The sequence below is a fragment of the Serinus canaria genome, chromosome 2, assembly GCF_022539315.1.
Source record: "Serinus canaria isolate serCan28SL12 chromosome 2, serCan2020, whole genome shotgun sequence".
NCBI lineage: Eukaryota > Metazoa > Chordata > Aves > Passeriformes > Fringillidae > Serinus > Serinus canaria.
Genome location: NC_066315.1, coordinates 5,579,702 through 5,593,223, shown reverse-complemented (window position 1 = coordinate 5,593,223; position 13,522 = coordinate 5,579,702). Strand labels below are relative to the sequence as shown.

General features: G+C 40.4%; 1 protein-coding gene across 4 annotated transcripts in view; it reads right to left on the bottom strand.

Annotated features, from left to right (window-relative positions):
- LOC103812707 (sodium channel protein type 5 subunit alpha-like) overlaps positions 1-13,522 on the bottom strand; it is a 172,024-nt gene that overhangs the window by 88,878 nt on the left and 69,624 nt on the right. For all 4 annotated transcript variants that reach the window (XM_050971419.1, XM_030235037.2, XM_030235031.2 and 1 more), the window contains 3 exons: positions 10,704-10,942; positions 5,694-5,867; positions 3,930-4,286 (listed from right to left, as the gene is read on the bottom strand). In XM_050971419.1, the coding sequence (XP_050827376.1) occupies positions 3,930-4,286; positions 5,694-5,867; positions 10,704-10,942 (770 nt within the window). The remainder of the gene's footprint in view (positions 1-3,929; positions 4,287-5,693; positions 5,868-10,703; positions 10,943-13,522) is intronic.

Below are 13,522 nucleotides of genomic sequence, written 5' to 3'. Positions count from 1 at the left end.
ACTTTGTATTTCATAATTCCATGCATCATGCATTAATTCAATAATGCTTATGCAATCCTGCCTACAGGATAGTGTGATACCCTAGAAATTGGTTGTGCTTTCTACCTTAGTGTTCTCAGAAAATGTCATCAATATTTTCCTGAGTGAATGGACAGCAGGGAAAAAAAAAAAAAAAGGCTAGGACTGATCCTAAAGGAGGAATTCCTTTATATTCTGCTTTTAAGGAAAATTTTAAGGTATCAGTTTCCTGGTTACAGACCTTACATGTTTACATGTTTATGACTCCAGTAATGCAAGATCCACCTTGGAATGCAGCAGTGATTTGCCAGCTTGTGATGGGTTGTGGAACAGGGCTGGATGTGCCATGGATGTAGTACTGGGATGTGTGAATGGGACAGAGGTGAGGGAACAGCAGCCCAGAACTCAGCCCTGAGGGGCACTTAATGCACTGCAGCTCTGTGGATTTAACACCAAGAGATGCTTTTTGGCTCATGCAGCCCAGCTGGAGCAGCAGCAGAGACAGCAAGTGCATTTCAGGCTCTCCTTCCCTTGGTGGCCCCTCAGGAGAGGCTGGCAGGATCCATCCTACATCCTGGTGGCCACCAGAGGGTAAAAGTGTGGCTTGGCCAGCGTGTGTCACACACACCCAGTGAGGCTGGGGGGTTGTCCTGCCCGTGATGGAAGTGTCACTTTTATTCAGGCACGTTGTTAGCACCCTGTCACAGACATATTTTCTGAAAAATCCTTTTGCTAGGATTTTTCTCCTGAGAAGCTGAGAGGCCTCAGAAATGAAATGTAAACAATAATTATCTGATTGCTTGGAATGTGATCTGGAGGTTGCTTACCAACAGGTGCATCTTTGATTGGTCTCATGAAAATTGTTTCTACTTGATGACCAATCCCAGTCCAGCTGTGTCGGGACTCTGGTCAGTCACAAGATTTTATTATTCATTCTTTGCTAGCCTTCTGATGAAATCCTTTCTCTTTTCTTTAGTATAGTTCTAAGATATCATTCTCTTTTAATATAATATATATAATAAAATAATAAATAAGCCTTCTGAAACATGGAGTCAAGATTCTCATCTATTCCCTCATCCTGGGGATACTCAAACACTGACACAGCACCCAGCACACACAGCTGTCCCCTGAGAAGTGGCTGCTGTCACATCGACTCTGAACAGAGCAGGGGGCACCAGGACATGCCTCCTGACCCTAATCATCTCCTACATCATCTCAATAATTCCTCTCTTGGTGATTTTCCTTGTTCACCTCAGTAACATAAATATACATTAAAAACACGTTAAGCCCTTTTGAAAACTTAGCAAAAATCATAATTATTCACTTAGCTATTTCAGAAGCTCTCTCTTCCAAATGAGGAAGAAATTCTTATGATCTGTCTGGTTTGGCTTTACCTTCTAAAGCAGCCTCAATGACTCTAAAATGCCACCTGGCAGTAGCAGCACAGCTTTATTGTGCAAAAGCCAGTTACACTGCACATAATTTTCCAACTATATTGTAAAGTTTAGCTCCTTGAAGATGATTCACTCACCAGCTGACCAGCCTTAAATCTAGTTTCATGTGGCATTGCACACAAATTGTCCCAGACATTTTCAGGATATATGAATATAACCCAAAGACTAAGGATATACTAAAATTCCTTTCAACAACTGGACTGCTCTATAACACGATGTTGCCCAGGGCACTTCACAAGTTTCCTGGCTCTTCTTCACCATTCCTTTGAATTTTCATGTTAGTGAGGCTGGATAAGACCTGCAAACCAAATCACTGAACACACCACAGAATTGCAGTGGTTGTAACAATTTCAACACCAGTTTGCAGACTTTACAGGAGTTCAGATGCAAGTTTGCTCCATAATCCTCAGCCTTGCAGTTGGGAAAGTGACCACAGACATCACCATAAGGCAGATGTGACAGATAAAAGTGTTTCATTTAGATGCATGCACAGATATGCTACACCAAGATTTTCTCCAAGCCTCCAGATACCATGGAAGAATTTAGAGTCCAAATGAGTTACAGCCTCAGGAAAATATTCTTTATCAGAACAGACTCCTGAAACTCAGAGGAGGAGAAAGGTTCTAAAAGAGAGACTTTGCTGGCACAGATGGCAATGGAGTTACAAGGTAAAGTTTTTGCACATGAGTATTTTTATTTGAAAGGGCTTGTGGTGCTTTTAGGCTACCAGAACTTTTGGGTCTGATGATGTTATGAGAGTGAGTTGGTGAGTTCAATCCACTCATACTGAAGAAAGCAACACTTTATCTGATGCCAGAGGTGTAAGATGACCTCCTCTCTACCTGCTAATCAACACCATGAAATCTCCATGTAGGCACTGGATGAGTCTCATGATTCACAATCTGCTGTTCTTTCACCTATAAATAATTTCCTTCTTTTTTTTTTCTATGAGAGACCCAAACACAAGACTTATTCCTCTTTATCAGTCTTTGCAACATTCTCCATGCAGACAGAGTTTTTCAATATCTGGTTTTACATCTGGGACATTCTTCTTTTTTTTGAGCACTGAAGGTTAAATATATGTAGATAATGTTAATGCAGTCTCTGCTGAGACAGATTTCACACTTAGCAGAACTTGTGTACACTAATAAGTGTTAATATCTAAGGGTATCAGATGTTGCTAATTCACATCTTTTAATAATCCATGAATATTTCAAATGTTAACATTTTCCCCAGAATTTAACACATATTATTTCCAGCTTTCATCATCATACACAGAACACATTGCTTAATGGCAGGGGGAAATTAACTTTCTAGATCTAAGGCTAAACTCTCCTAAAAGATATAATAAATCATGTTTTTTTCCTAAATAAAGAAAGTAATATTCTGCCCCTGCTCTTCTAATCAAATTTAATTCCAAAAGAAATTTATAGAAATGATAAATCATAGAAAAAAACATAAATAATTTCTCACTTTCTGAGTAATTACAGTTTCATCTTTTGACTTTTATTTTAAAAAACCCTCAAAAATATACTTTGCTCTTGCAATCAACATTTTCATGTGAAAATTACTGTTAAAATTTAAGTTAATATAAACAAAGCAACACACTTTGCTTTTCTACAAGCTCTTTCAAAAACTTTTCTACCCCAGCAGCTGAGAACTAAAACATTGGGTACTTAAAAGCAAAGCAACCACTAAAAGCTGTTGGTTGCAAAAAAACTAACTTTTTTTTTTTGTTTTACAGCATCATCTACTATTAAATAACTCACTACATAAACAGTAAGGCCATTAGAGCCACAATGTCAAAGATGCTCTGGAAGCTGAACAGGCAAAACATTTCCACAATGACTGAAAGCCAGCAAAGCTCTCCTTAAGATGTCAACAGGGAAATATAATTCAGTCTTAATAGGTTCAGAGCTTATGTAAGCCATGCTTATGGGAGAGTCTATTAAAAAACCAGCAAGTGAGCCAGTGACATTACTGTAAACAAAACCTGCAGCTTCCTAAAACATGCAGGCTAAAGATGCTCAAAACTCCTCTCAAAGACACTGTGCTGTGGTATGGTTTGTGTGCTCTGGGCCAGAAGTGAAGGGAAATATAAATATGCCCCAAAACAGGGAGAGTTGAGGTGATACTCACACCTGTACAGAAAATAGATCAGGAAAGCCTTCAGCCCCATGAACAGCATAAAATATAAAACCACTGTGATCAACTCATGTGTCTTTCTTCTAGTAAAACATCTGCTCTTCTGAAAAACCCAGCAAGTCCTCATTTCCCAAAGCCAACTAGTAATGCAGCTTTGGGATAGGAGCAAACCTGTCTTGGTGACAACCCAGTTCATTGAATTAAAATTGTGGAGTAATGTGAGATTTGCTGTTTCTGGATTAAAAACTGGTACATTTGCACATGCCCACCAGGAAAGGAAGGAAAGGAAAAAAAAACATCTTGAGAACTCACCACCAGGTTTCCTATCACCATGACCAACAAGAAGACGAGAAGGCACAGTGGCTGCCCAGCTACTTCCATGCAGTCCCACATGGTCTCAATCCACTCTCCACACAAAATTCGGAAGATGATGAGGAACGAGTGGAAGAAGTCGTTCATGTGCCACCGTGGCAGGTTGCCAGTGGTGCTTATCTTCTTCACATTGTCCAAGTAGCTCTTCCCAAACAGCTGCATTCCTACCACGGCAAAGATGAAGACGATGATGGCCAGCACGAGAGTGAGGTTACCGAGGGCACCCACTGAGTTACCAATGATTTTAATGAGCGTGTTTAAGGTCGGCCAGGACTTTGCCAACTTGAAGACTCTCAGCTGTGAACAGAACATAAACAACAGTGTCAGCTCACAGAAGCATCAGCCATTTCAGCCAATGAATTATTCAAGTGAGTAAAACGTGAAAGATGTTAAATGCCGCAGTGCGTGTGGTACAAGGTGATTTTAGCCATACTTCCTGTTAACCTCATTACTCCTATTAATAAAACATCAGTGGGCTTCTCAGATGAGAATTAAGTTTTCCTGAGCTATGCTCTGCCTGGTTAGATAGACATGGTTTTAATGGCACATTCCCCCACTGGGGCGGAAAGGATGGAAGGATGACATTTATTTCTTAGTATTTTCTTTTGTGTTGCTTTTCCTCCTCAAAATAAACATCCTGGTAGGCATCTGGAGGGAGGGATTTCAGGTTTGGTCCCACAATGAGAGAAGGAATTCCTCTGTGCTTCAGAGCAAGTTTCAGTCAGATGTTATTAGCTGTTAGCTCCCAGGGTGAAAATCACCTCTGTGCCGAGGATCACGCAGTCTGGGCACAGCCCACGGCCCACTTAAGACCTATTTTAAGGATGTAAATGGTGCCTAGCCCTTGTGCTGTGTTTTCAGCTGAAGGTCTAAATTAAGCCCTATTGAAGCAGGATTGCTCCAAAAACTGGAGGGAGACACTTAGGACAGTGATGGAAAATTAATGCTTTTGAGCAACACAGAGAATTTTGGGGGAAAAAAAAATTAATTTTCTTCTGGTAAATGTACCCACAAGGGCCTATTTTCCTGATCTTAAAATTTTTGAAGCCATATCATGGCCAGAATAATTAGCATGGACATCCTGGTACATGAAGTGCAACACAAATGTCAAGCTGGCAAGGAAAGTACTTTTCTGTTCCAGAATGCTGCCAGTCTCTCATTAATAGAACACCACTGTCCCCTGCTTAACAAAGGAGCTGACAGCTAAGGAGTTCCCATGAAAGACAGATGCTGTGTTATGTTGATCAGTTCTAGAAAAAAAAAATCTCTCTCTGAATAATTCAAAGACATTTTCTTTTGACAACATCTAAAAGAACAGTGGCATGTTTATAACATAATTTAGGAATAACAGCTCCTGAAACAACAAGTTATCAGCTCTTGCATTTCTTGGGCTATCAATTTTCTCCTGTCTGTGCTAACAGGTGCACAGGTATAAGATGGCAGATCTTTATTACAAATTGGAATTCAAATATTTTAACTGTGCTACAAGTACCTGGCACAGCTAGAAGGAATCAAATTATGTTCTCATTTACCCTGATGTAAATCTGGAACAATTCCATTTATCCCACAGTAATTAGTGCCACATACTGTTCACCAGCTTGCAGCAATTATAGGCAGATGCATTTTTAAGAAAATATGTTGCATTCATGTCAGAGTTTATATGTAATTTAAAAAAGATGATTAAGAAGAGAATAAGACCATTACCAGTCGAAAGGAGCGTAAAACAGACAGGTTTCCCATGCTGGACAAACCCAGTTCCATCAGGCTTAGAATAACAATTATGCTGTCAAAAATATTCCAGCCCTGTTGGAAATAGTAGTAGGGGTCAAGGGCAATAACTTTGAAGATCATTTCTGCTGTAAAAATCCCAGTGAAGACCTGCAGAAAGGAAATATGAAGTCAAACCAACCTTTTAAGCACAGCTCCTTGCTTGTGGAGTTTCCACTCTCACAGGTGAACCCAGCAGAAAGTCACACACATTCAAACAAATACTGGCTTCTTTTGGGGCTGACTCCTTATCTCTATTACAATTTTGTCTAGTCTTTTCACAATAATACCTGATACTGCTGTAAACTTATAATTACATCTGTCCTGAGGATCTGGATCAGAACATACATTTCTATCTCCTTCCATCATCTGAATAATCATAGCAGCAAAAAAAAAAAAAAAAAAAAAAAAAAAAGAAAAAGAAAGAGGTATAAAAGTGTCTTTTATAATGGTTAAACCTATATATTTCAGTGGAGAAAGCTAAGTGAATGGAGAGTGTTAAGGGCTATTTGGGTTGCAGTGTGTCGGGTGTATTATCCCTTTTTATTTGTTCTTATTATCAATAGAAGGGCAATGCATGCCTGCAGTTATTCTGGGGTTATTGCTGGCAGCAAAGACGATTAGAAACTAATTTAAGTCCTGGTGGGCTTGTTTTTTTTATTCTTACAAATAGTTACAGCAATTTTCTTCTCATTGCATCTTGGGAACACATTGGTTATTTATGACCCAGTTCAAATGTCATGTGTTGGAGCTTCTAATTGGAACATTTTTCTTTAAAACAACATATAAATATTACCTATGAGGCAGAGGGAGCAGGGAAAGGAAGGCTGCTGACAGCAAATTCACTTTTAATAGATTCCTGTAAAGCATCCCAGAGAATCAGACTTTGTACTTTTGCATGTCCTGCTTAAGTAATGTTTTAAATGCATAGTGCAATGGTACAATCAACTTAAAATGGCAATATCTGGGCACCAAGTTTGTCATACACTGTTTTATTTTAATGTCACATCCTAGTACAAGCTGCCCAGAGCTTTGTGTTTCTGGAGAATTCTGCAATTTCTGAAATAGATACATTTGCAGAAATGGATATCTGTAAAATTAAAATACATGGTTTTCTGTGAAACAATCAACAGTAATGCACTTTGTTGGTCAAAACAGGGGGAAATCCAGAAGTCATGTATCACTAATATACAGTCAAGGAGAAATGTTTTCCTTCCAAGAAGTTGAATATTTGCAACATTAGCCCAGCAAAGCTGATCAACTCTGAGCAACAGAGATGAGACACCCACTAAGATGTGAAAGGGAAGGAGTAAAATCATACAATCATGATATTAAAGAATAAAAATAAAATATCATAGCCTGAATTTGAGCAGTTCTTGGCTTTGCTCTGTAATGTTTCAGGAATTAATTGTTCCAAGTGGCCATTTTACACAATTCCTTATGGAAAATACCTTCTGTTTCCCCTCAGGAAAAGGATCTCTTGGATTGCAGCAATACCTTGGGATGGAGCAACTTCCCATCACCACCTCAAACCAAGAACACAACAAACAACCTGTCTCACATTTCTAATTAGCAAAGAACTTGTGAGTCACAGGGGTTAGAGATACCAAAGATTCCCACCATAATGCTCAAATTTTTCCTGGGACACAGAGCCAGACAAAACTGGATGTCTGTGAAATTCTATCCAGGGGACTGCCTTAAAAAAGCTACGAGACCACGCTGCACACATTATGCAACCCTCTAGCTGAGAAAATGACTCAGGAGGATCACTTTCTTTGCCTGAATCATTTTAATCAATAGCCTTCTGAGAAGGAAATGTCACAGCAAGGCAGCAAAATGTCTGAGCCTTCCTGAAGGCATCAGGAGCCGTGTGTGTGGATGTACCAGCCACAATTCCACACAGCACCTGCTCCCCTGCACCTGCACAAGGGGCTGGGTGCTTCTTGTGAGAAAGGCTGGAAAGAAAACAAGTAGCTTAACATCCCACTGGTGCTAAATATGACACTGCTGATGTGGAGCACTTTGTCTTAAAAAAAAGAACAAACCCAAACCCTTTTATCTGTCGTTTCAGCCATTTAGGCTTTAATGTTGCATAATGGTACCTCAGCTTCTAAAGGAAAACAGAAATTGAGGGAGTTCTTGCTCTCTCCACTCATTTTTAAAGTGGTGGCACTGCGTGGGCAGATGAACTCTGTACACGTGCTCAGCTGGCCTTCTGATCACATTTGAAAATGTTCATTCCTGTAAGGGATGAGCTAAAGGGGCCTGAAAGCAGCAGATGCTGAATGAAGGAGATGGAAAATCACAGCAGGAGAGCCCCAATGGCTGACAGATCCAGAGAAAGAAAATCCATATTCCATTTTTTTCTTTCATTTCTCTCAGAAACATTTGCTCAGAGTGAAAAAAAAAAAAAAAAAGCCAAAGACCTGCCCTGTTTAATATTTCCCCTGTTTAATGCTAGCATAATCACTCAAAGAGGGTTAGATGTAACGGGAAGACAGCCAGCCAGCCAGTGTGGGGGCAGAGGGGGGGCTGCCAGTCTGCAGCTCAGGGGATGCAGTCACCTGGCAGCCTGCCCTGGAGCTGGGACTCCCTTCCCTTTCACAGGGAATTGCAAAAAATGTCAGTTTTCATTACAAATGACTTTGCAAAATCTTCCACGAAATGGAGTTACCTTTCTCTGACCTGCTCTGCTCACAATTAATCCAGTTATGCAGGGGTTTAGTAAAGCTGGTGAGGGTGAGCTGAGGCAGGCTGGGATCACAGACCCAGCCTGGGATCTCAGGAGAAGGGGAGCTCCAAGCCATCAGCCTGCTACAAAAAATGCAGGCAGGCTGTTTTGCTTACTTTACACTTTAGCACAAGGAAGAGAAATAGCTCTAGGCAGTGCTAAGAAACACACAGTGAGATTTTTCTTCTCTTTTTTTTTTTGGCAAAATTTTTCAAAATTTACTTTGTAAAATTTCTCTCTCTGGAAAAGGAAAAAAAAGTGTCCCTCTGTAAAATATCCCTGTTTGCAAAAATTCCTGTCTCTACTGATGGTCTAATTTCCTGATGGCACCTGGCACAGCCTGCTCAGCCCTGGCAGCTCTACAGGAGCTGTGTTGGCAGGAGGGGAGCCAAGGGCTAAAGTTTCACTGCCTGTGGTCTGCAAAGGGGGGAGCTGATCTGCCAAAAGCAGAGTGAGGAGCAGACACCTTGACTATCCTAAGTGCCAGAGAGGGAAGTGGAGGCTTTGCCACCTGCTTTGATGGACACAAAGGAATTTTTTCAAGTCATCTTAGAAGGCCACAAATTGTTGAGCAACAAGAAGGAATGTTGGCTGCAAAGTGAAGCTGGGTGCAGTCCTGTAAGATGATTTCCAAGCTATCCTTATCTACTGCTTTCTGCAGAGGGCAAGGGCATGGCTTTGGAGCAAGAGAGACCCAAACAGATTTTTGCTTAGCACAACAGCAGAGGGAGATTTGCCAAGGCATATCAGATGAAAAGCTGGAGACAGGTCCCACAGCCTAGGGGAGTAACCTCAAACTCAACCCATGGAAGCCCAGAGCTGGAAATAACAAGGACCAGGGTAAAGAAAACAAATCTGTATGTTATATCCTATATCCTAGGACTGATACAAAATGCCTGATACAAATTTCAACCACCTACCCAAATGGGCCAGAATGAGAAACTTCTCAGTCCAGGCAGGTCTCACACCTGCAGTGTCTCTGTGTGCTCCCACTGTGGTCAATGGCTACTACAGTCACAGCCCTACAGGCCACTCTTCACCTTATCCAAAAGCAAATGTCACTACAACGTCACATTAATGGGGATTGAAACTGTCCATTACTTTCCATTGACTTTAAAAAGAGACAAAGACAACTGGCCCAGACTCCCACACTGTAAATACCTAAAATTAGGTGACATTAATCCAGTTTTGAGATACTGCAGCCTCTGTTTTTACAGAAATAAAGGACTTTTCTAACCTCTGCTGTGAGGTCCTCAAATGCAAACTTGTCAGCATCCACCTTCCAGATTCTCCAGGTCACTTTTGTTCCTATAGGATATCTCTGCTGCTGCCACTACATTTTAGGGGCAATCCCAGCATGCCATAGCTAGGTGGCCTGTGCCTTTTCTAATTTAGACTCTTCTACAATTAAAAGGATTCTAAACGTTAAGTTTTCAAGCAGTAACACATGGCAACTTTTAAACATAACTCAGAAAAAGATGAATAAAGAAAAAGATTATTCCATTTTGAGTGGCACCCTGGGTCACAAATTGTATCACTCTGCCCTTAGAAAGGCTTTTCTGCTGTCCCTGCAGCTTGACTGTGGACTGTCCCTCTGCTTTTCTTTGGACAAGTGTGGTCTCTGCTTGCTTTGCACCTCTACACCCACCTGCTCTGGCTTGCACAGTAAGTTTCCCCTCAAAGCACTGGCTGTGCTTTGCTCCCTGTCCCCTCTGCCCCTGGGGTTTTCAGAGGACCCAGCACATGTAGAAGATGCACAACAGGCACCTTCCAGCACAGATATCAACCCATGATCAAACACAACTCCATTTCCCTCCAACATCTTGCCTTGCTTTTTTTCTGTAAGTTTCTGTTTTAACATAAAAGCCACTATTAGTCACCAAGAATTGCTGCCTTATGGGTGCTTTACCAGAAAACCTGAATAAAGCTCATTAACCTTTCTCTTATCTCATTTCCTTGAACAGAAATCTCTCAGGAACAGCCCAAAACCATGGCTTTAATGGTTACTAATACCATCAGAATATGTTAGCTTGATAAAAATAGGCACTTGCTCCTCATTCAGTTCTCTTCAGAAAGAGGTGGCTGAGAGGACTTGCCAGACAAAGGCAAAGCAATGCTGGCAGTTACCAAAACGGGACATTCCCAAGCCATGGCCAAAACTTTAAAAAGCAGGAATTTCACCCCTCAGGTGGCACTTCAAGTTCAGGCTGACTTACCAAATTGCCTATGTACAGCATGTGCTCAAACTCCTTGGTCATCTTGTAATGCTCCAGGGCCATGAAGAGCGTGTTCAGCACAATGCACAGGGTGATGGTGAGGTCAGTAAACGGGTCCATGACCACAAACTTGACACATTTCTTGATTAAAAGCCAAAGTGGGCAGCAATCCCAAATGAGGAATTTAACAGCAAAGTGGTTCCAGCAGGGAGGGCATTTCTGGTGCGATTCCTCAAGCTCTAAGTCACAAGCAGCAAAGTCACAGTCAATTCACACTGAGTTATACGACAAGAGAACACTTAAAATTACTCATTACACAGAGGAAGGCCCACAAATTACCCCAAACTTTTTTCAAAGATAAAAATATTCCTGTCCTAACAGGCTGGCAAATTACACACTTTGGGGTTTTAGCCAGTTGACCTGCACTTAGCAGACAGTGACCTGTTCTGAAAGTAAAAACCTTTTAAAAGTGTCACAGGCAAAAAGCGAGAATCACACTAAATATGTGAAGTCTAGTATTATATATAGGCTTGGATTCTTACTCTATTTTCCATTTTGCCAATTTCAAATGGATAAGAATACACTATCTTCATTTAACTTAGATTGGAATATCTAATTTTCATTCCCTGCTCACATTTTCAAAGTATCTTAAGTATTACCTTTTAAAGCAGATAAGAGATGAAAGAAATTAAATCCAATATTTAAAGATGATTTAAGTACTTGAGGACCAGAGTATCACTGGTTGTCAACAGAGTTTCTGTCCTTGATGTGCAATCCAAAAAAGCATTAAATATCTGATTTTTCTCAAAGGCCCACAGACAAAATCAGGGAGCACATAAGCCAGTTTCAAAATGCTACTAAATATGTGTTTTTTAAAGGTGCTTCTAACATATTGCCTTTAATACCACTTTTACATGCTCATTTTACCTATGCACCAAAGAATTGAAATAGCTTCCTAAGTATAATTTGTGTTAAATGGTGAAAAAAAGAAAAGTCAAAAAAGACAGGTAATGGCTAAATGACAATGATCAGCAGAATTGCCTAATGCCTTCCTTTTCTGATTCCTTTATGGGCATGGAATGCTGCATTATGGTTTTAGTCTATATAATTAGAAGCTGCACTGATAACAGGAAAACTTCAGCCAAGGCTGTTATTTCAATCAGTTCATAAACAGCCTTCTCTCCCAAGGCAGGAAGCATTTGGGACAAGGGGAAATGGCCCCAAGCTCTGCCAGGGGAGCTTCAGATTGGATACTGGGGAAAAAATCTCATCACTGAAAGAGTGGTTAAGCACAGATGGAGTCTCCATCCCTGGAAGTGTTCAAGAACTGAGTGGACGTGGCACTTTGCAATATGGTTTGGTGGCATGGGGGTATTCAGTCAAAGGTTGGACTTGCTGATCTTGGAGAGTTTTTCCTCAGATTCTCTGATTCTTTATCCACTTTTCTTCAAAGGAGAACAGAACTGTGCTATGAGGTGTCTTCCATCAAGCTTTCAAAATGCCATATGGTGTCCTACCTGCACGGGTTTTGCCCACACTGCTCTGAGATCTTTGGGAAATCAAATTGCTCCCAAGAAATGACTCTTTCCAGACTCCAAAGAGAGAGTTTACAGGTAAACCCTAAAATAATTTGAGAACCATGGATTTCAATGCAATTTTTTTTTAAACTTGCCTCTGAAAGCAATAAAGAGTTTAAGGCTGTCAATTCCTTAAGGATCTAATTTTCCAGGTAAATCTAGAACACATGGATCTATACCCTCATTCTTCACAACATGAGCCACTTTAAATCCAGGTTGCTGCTAAAAGGTTTGGTTTGGTTGGTTTCACCCCCTTCAGCCTCAGCCCCATGTTATCTCTCTGTCTTTTTGCCAGCTTTTGTGCTCCTGGACCTTCTGGGTCAGCTGGTTCTGCTTGTTGATCCAGCTGAAAACCAATCACACAAAGTGCAGGAACACAGGGAAGGAGAAGGGTAGGACTGTTGTCTTTTGGCAGTGATGTGGCATTAAAATAGTTTAAATCAATTAATAATCCACATCCTTTCCCAGTAAATATGATATTTGGAAAACACGAGATATTTATTTTTTTTCTAATATCTGCAAAATAAAAAGTAAAATTAGCCTCTGTTTTTTCTGCTACTGTTAAAAAATGATCAGAAAAATACAGCCAGCATTGTGATGGTTTTCCTCTTATTTTTCAATTTAAACAGAAATAAGGACTTTCTTGTCTGCAAGGCTTTGTAATGTCTGGAAAAAACAGACAGTTGTTGACTGCCCAAGAGCTAAGAGCAGAAACCAAATAAGTTAAGGGGAAGGGATTTCTGGGCTGGCTGTTTCAAAGTTTGGCACAAATTTTATAGCCTTGAACATGGTTAAATCCTGTGATATATTTTATTCTGATCTGATGTTCCTTGTCAACAAGTATTCAATTTCAATGACTAAGCAAAGTCTGGGAGTTAGGAAACCTTTGATAAGGATTTTTTATTTTTTCTACATAGAATCATAGAATCATTTAGGTTGGAAAAGACAGCAAAGATCACTGACTCCAGCTGTTATCCCTTGACTGCCAAGTTCACCACTAAACCACATTCCTGAGTGCCATCTCCTCTGAGTTATCCTAGCCTGGATGGTCTCCATTTCTGTGGTATAAAGGAATAGAAAAATGCCATTAGATAAACAAGAACTCCAGAAGTCCAGGCCTTTTAGGCATTCTTAACACATTACAAGAGAGCAAATCAGTCACAAAGCTAATTGCTAAAAACTCCACAGAAAACAAATAAAACCTTTGCAGAGTACATTAAACACTGGAATACACCAAAGCAA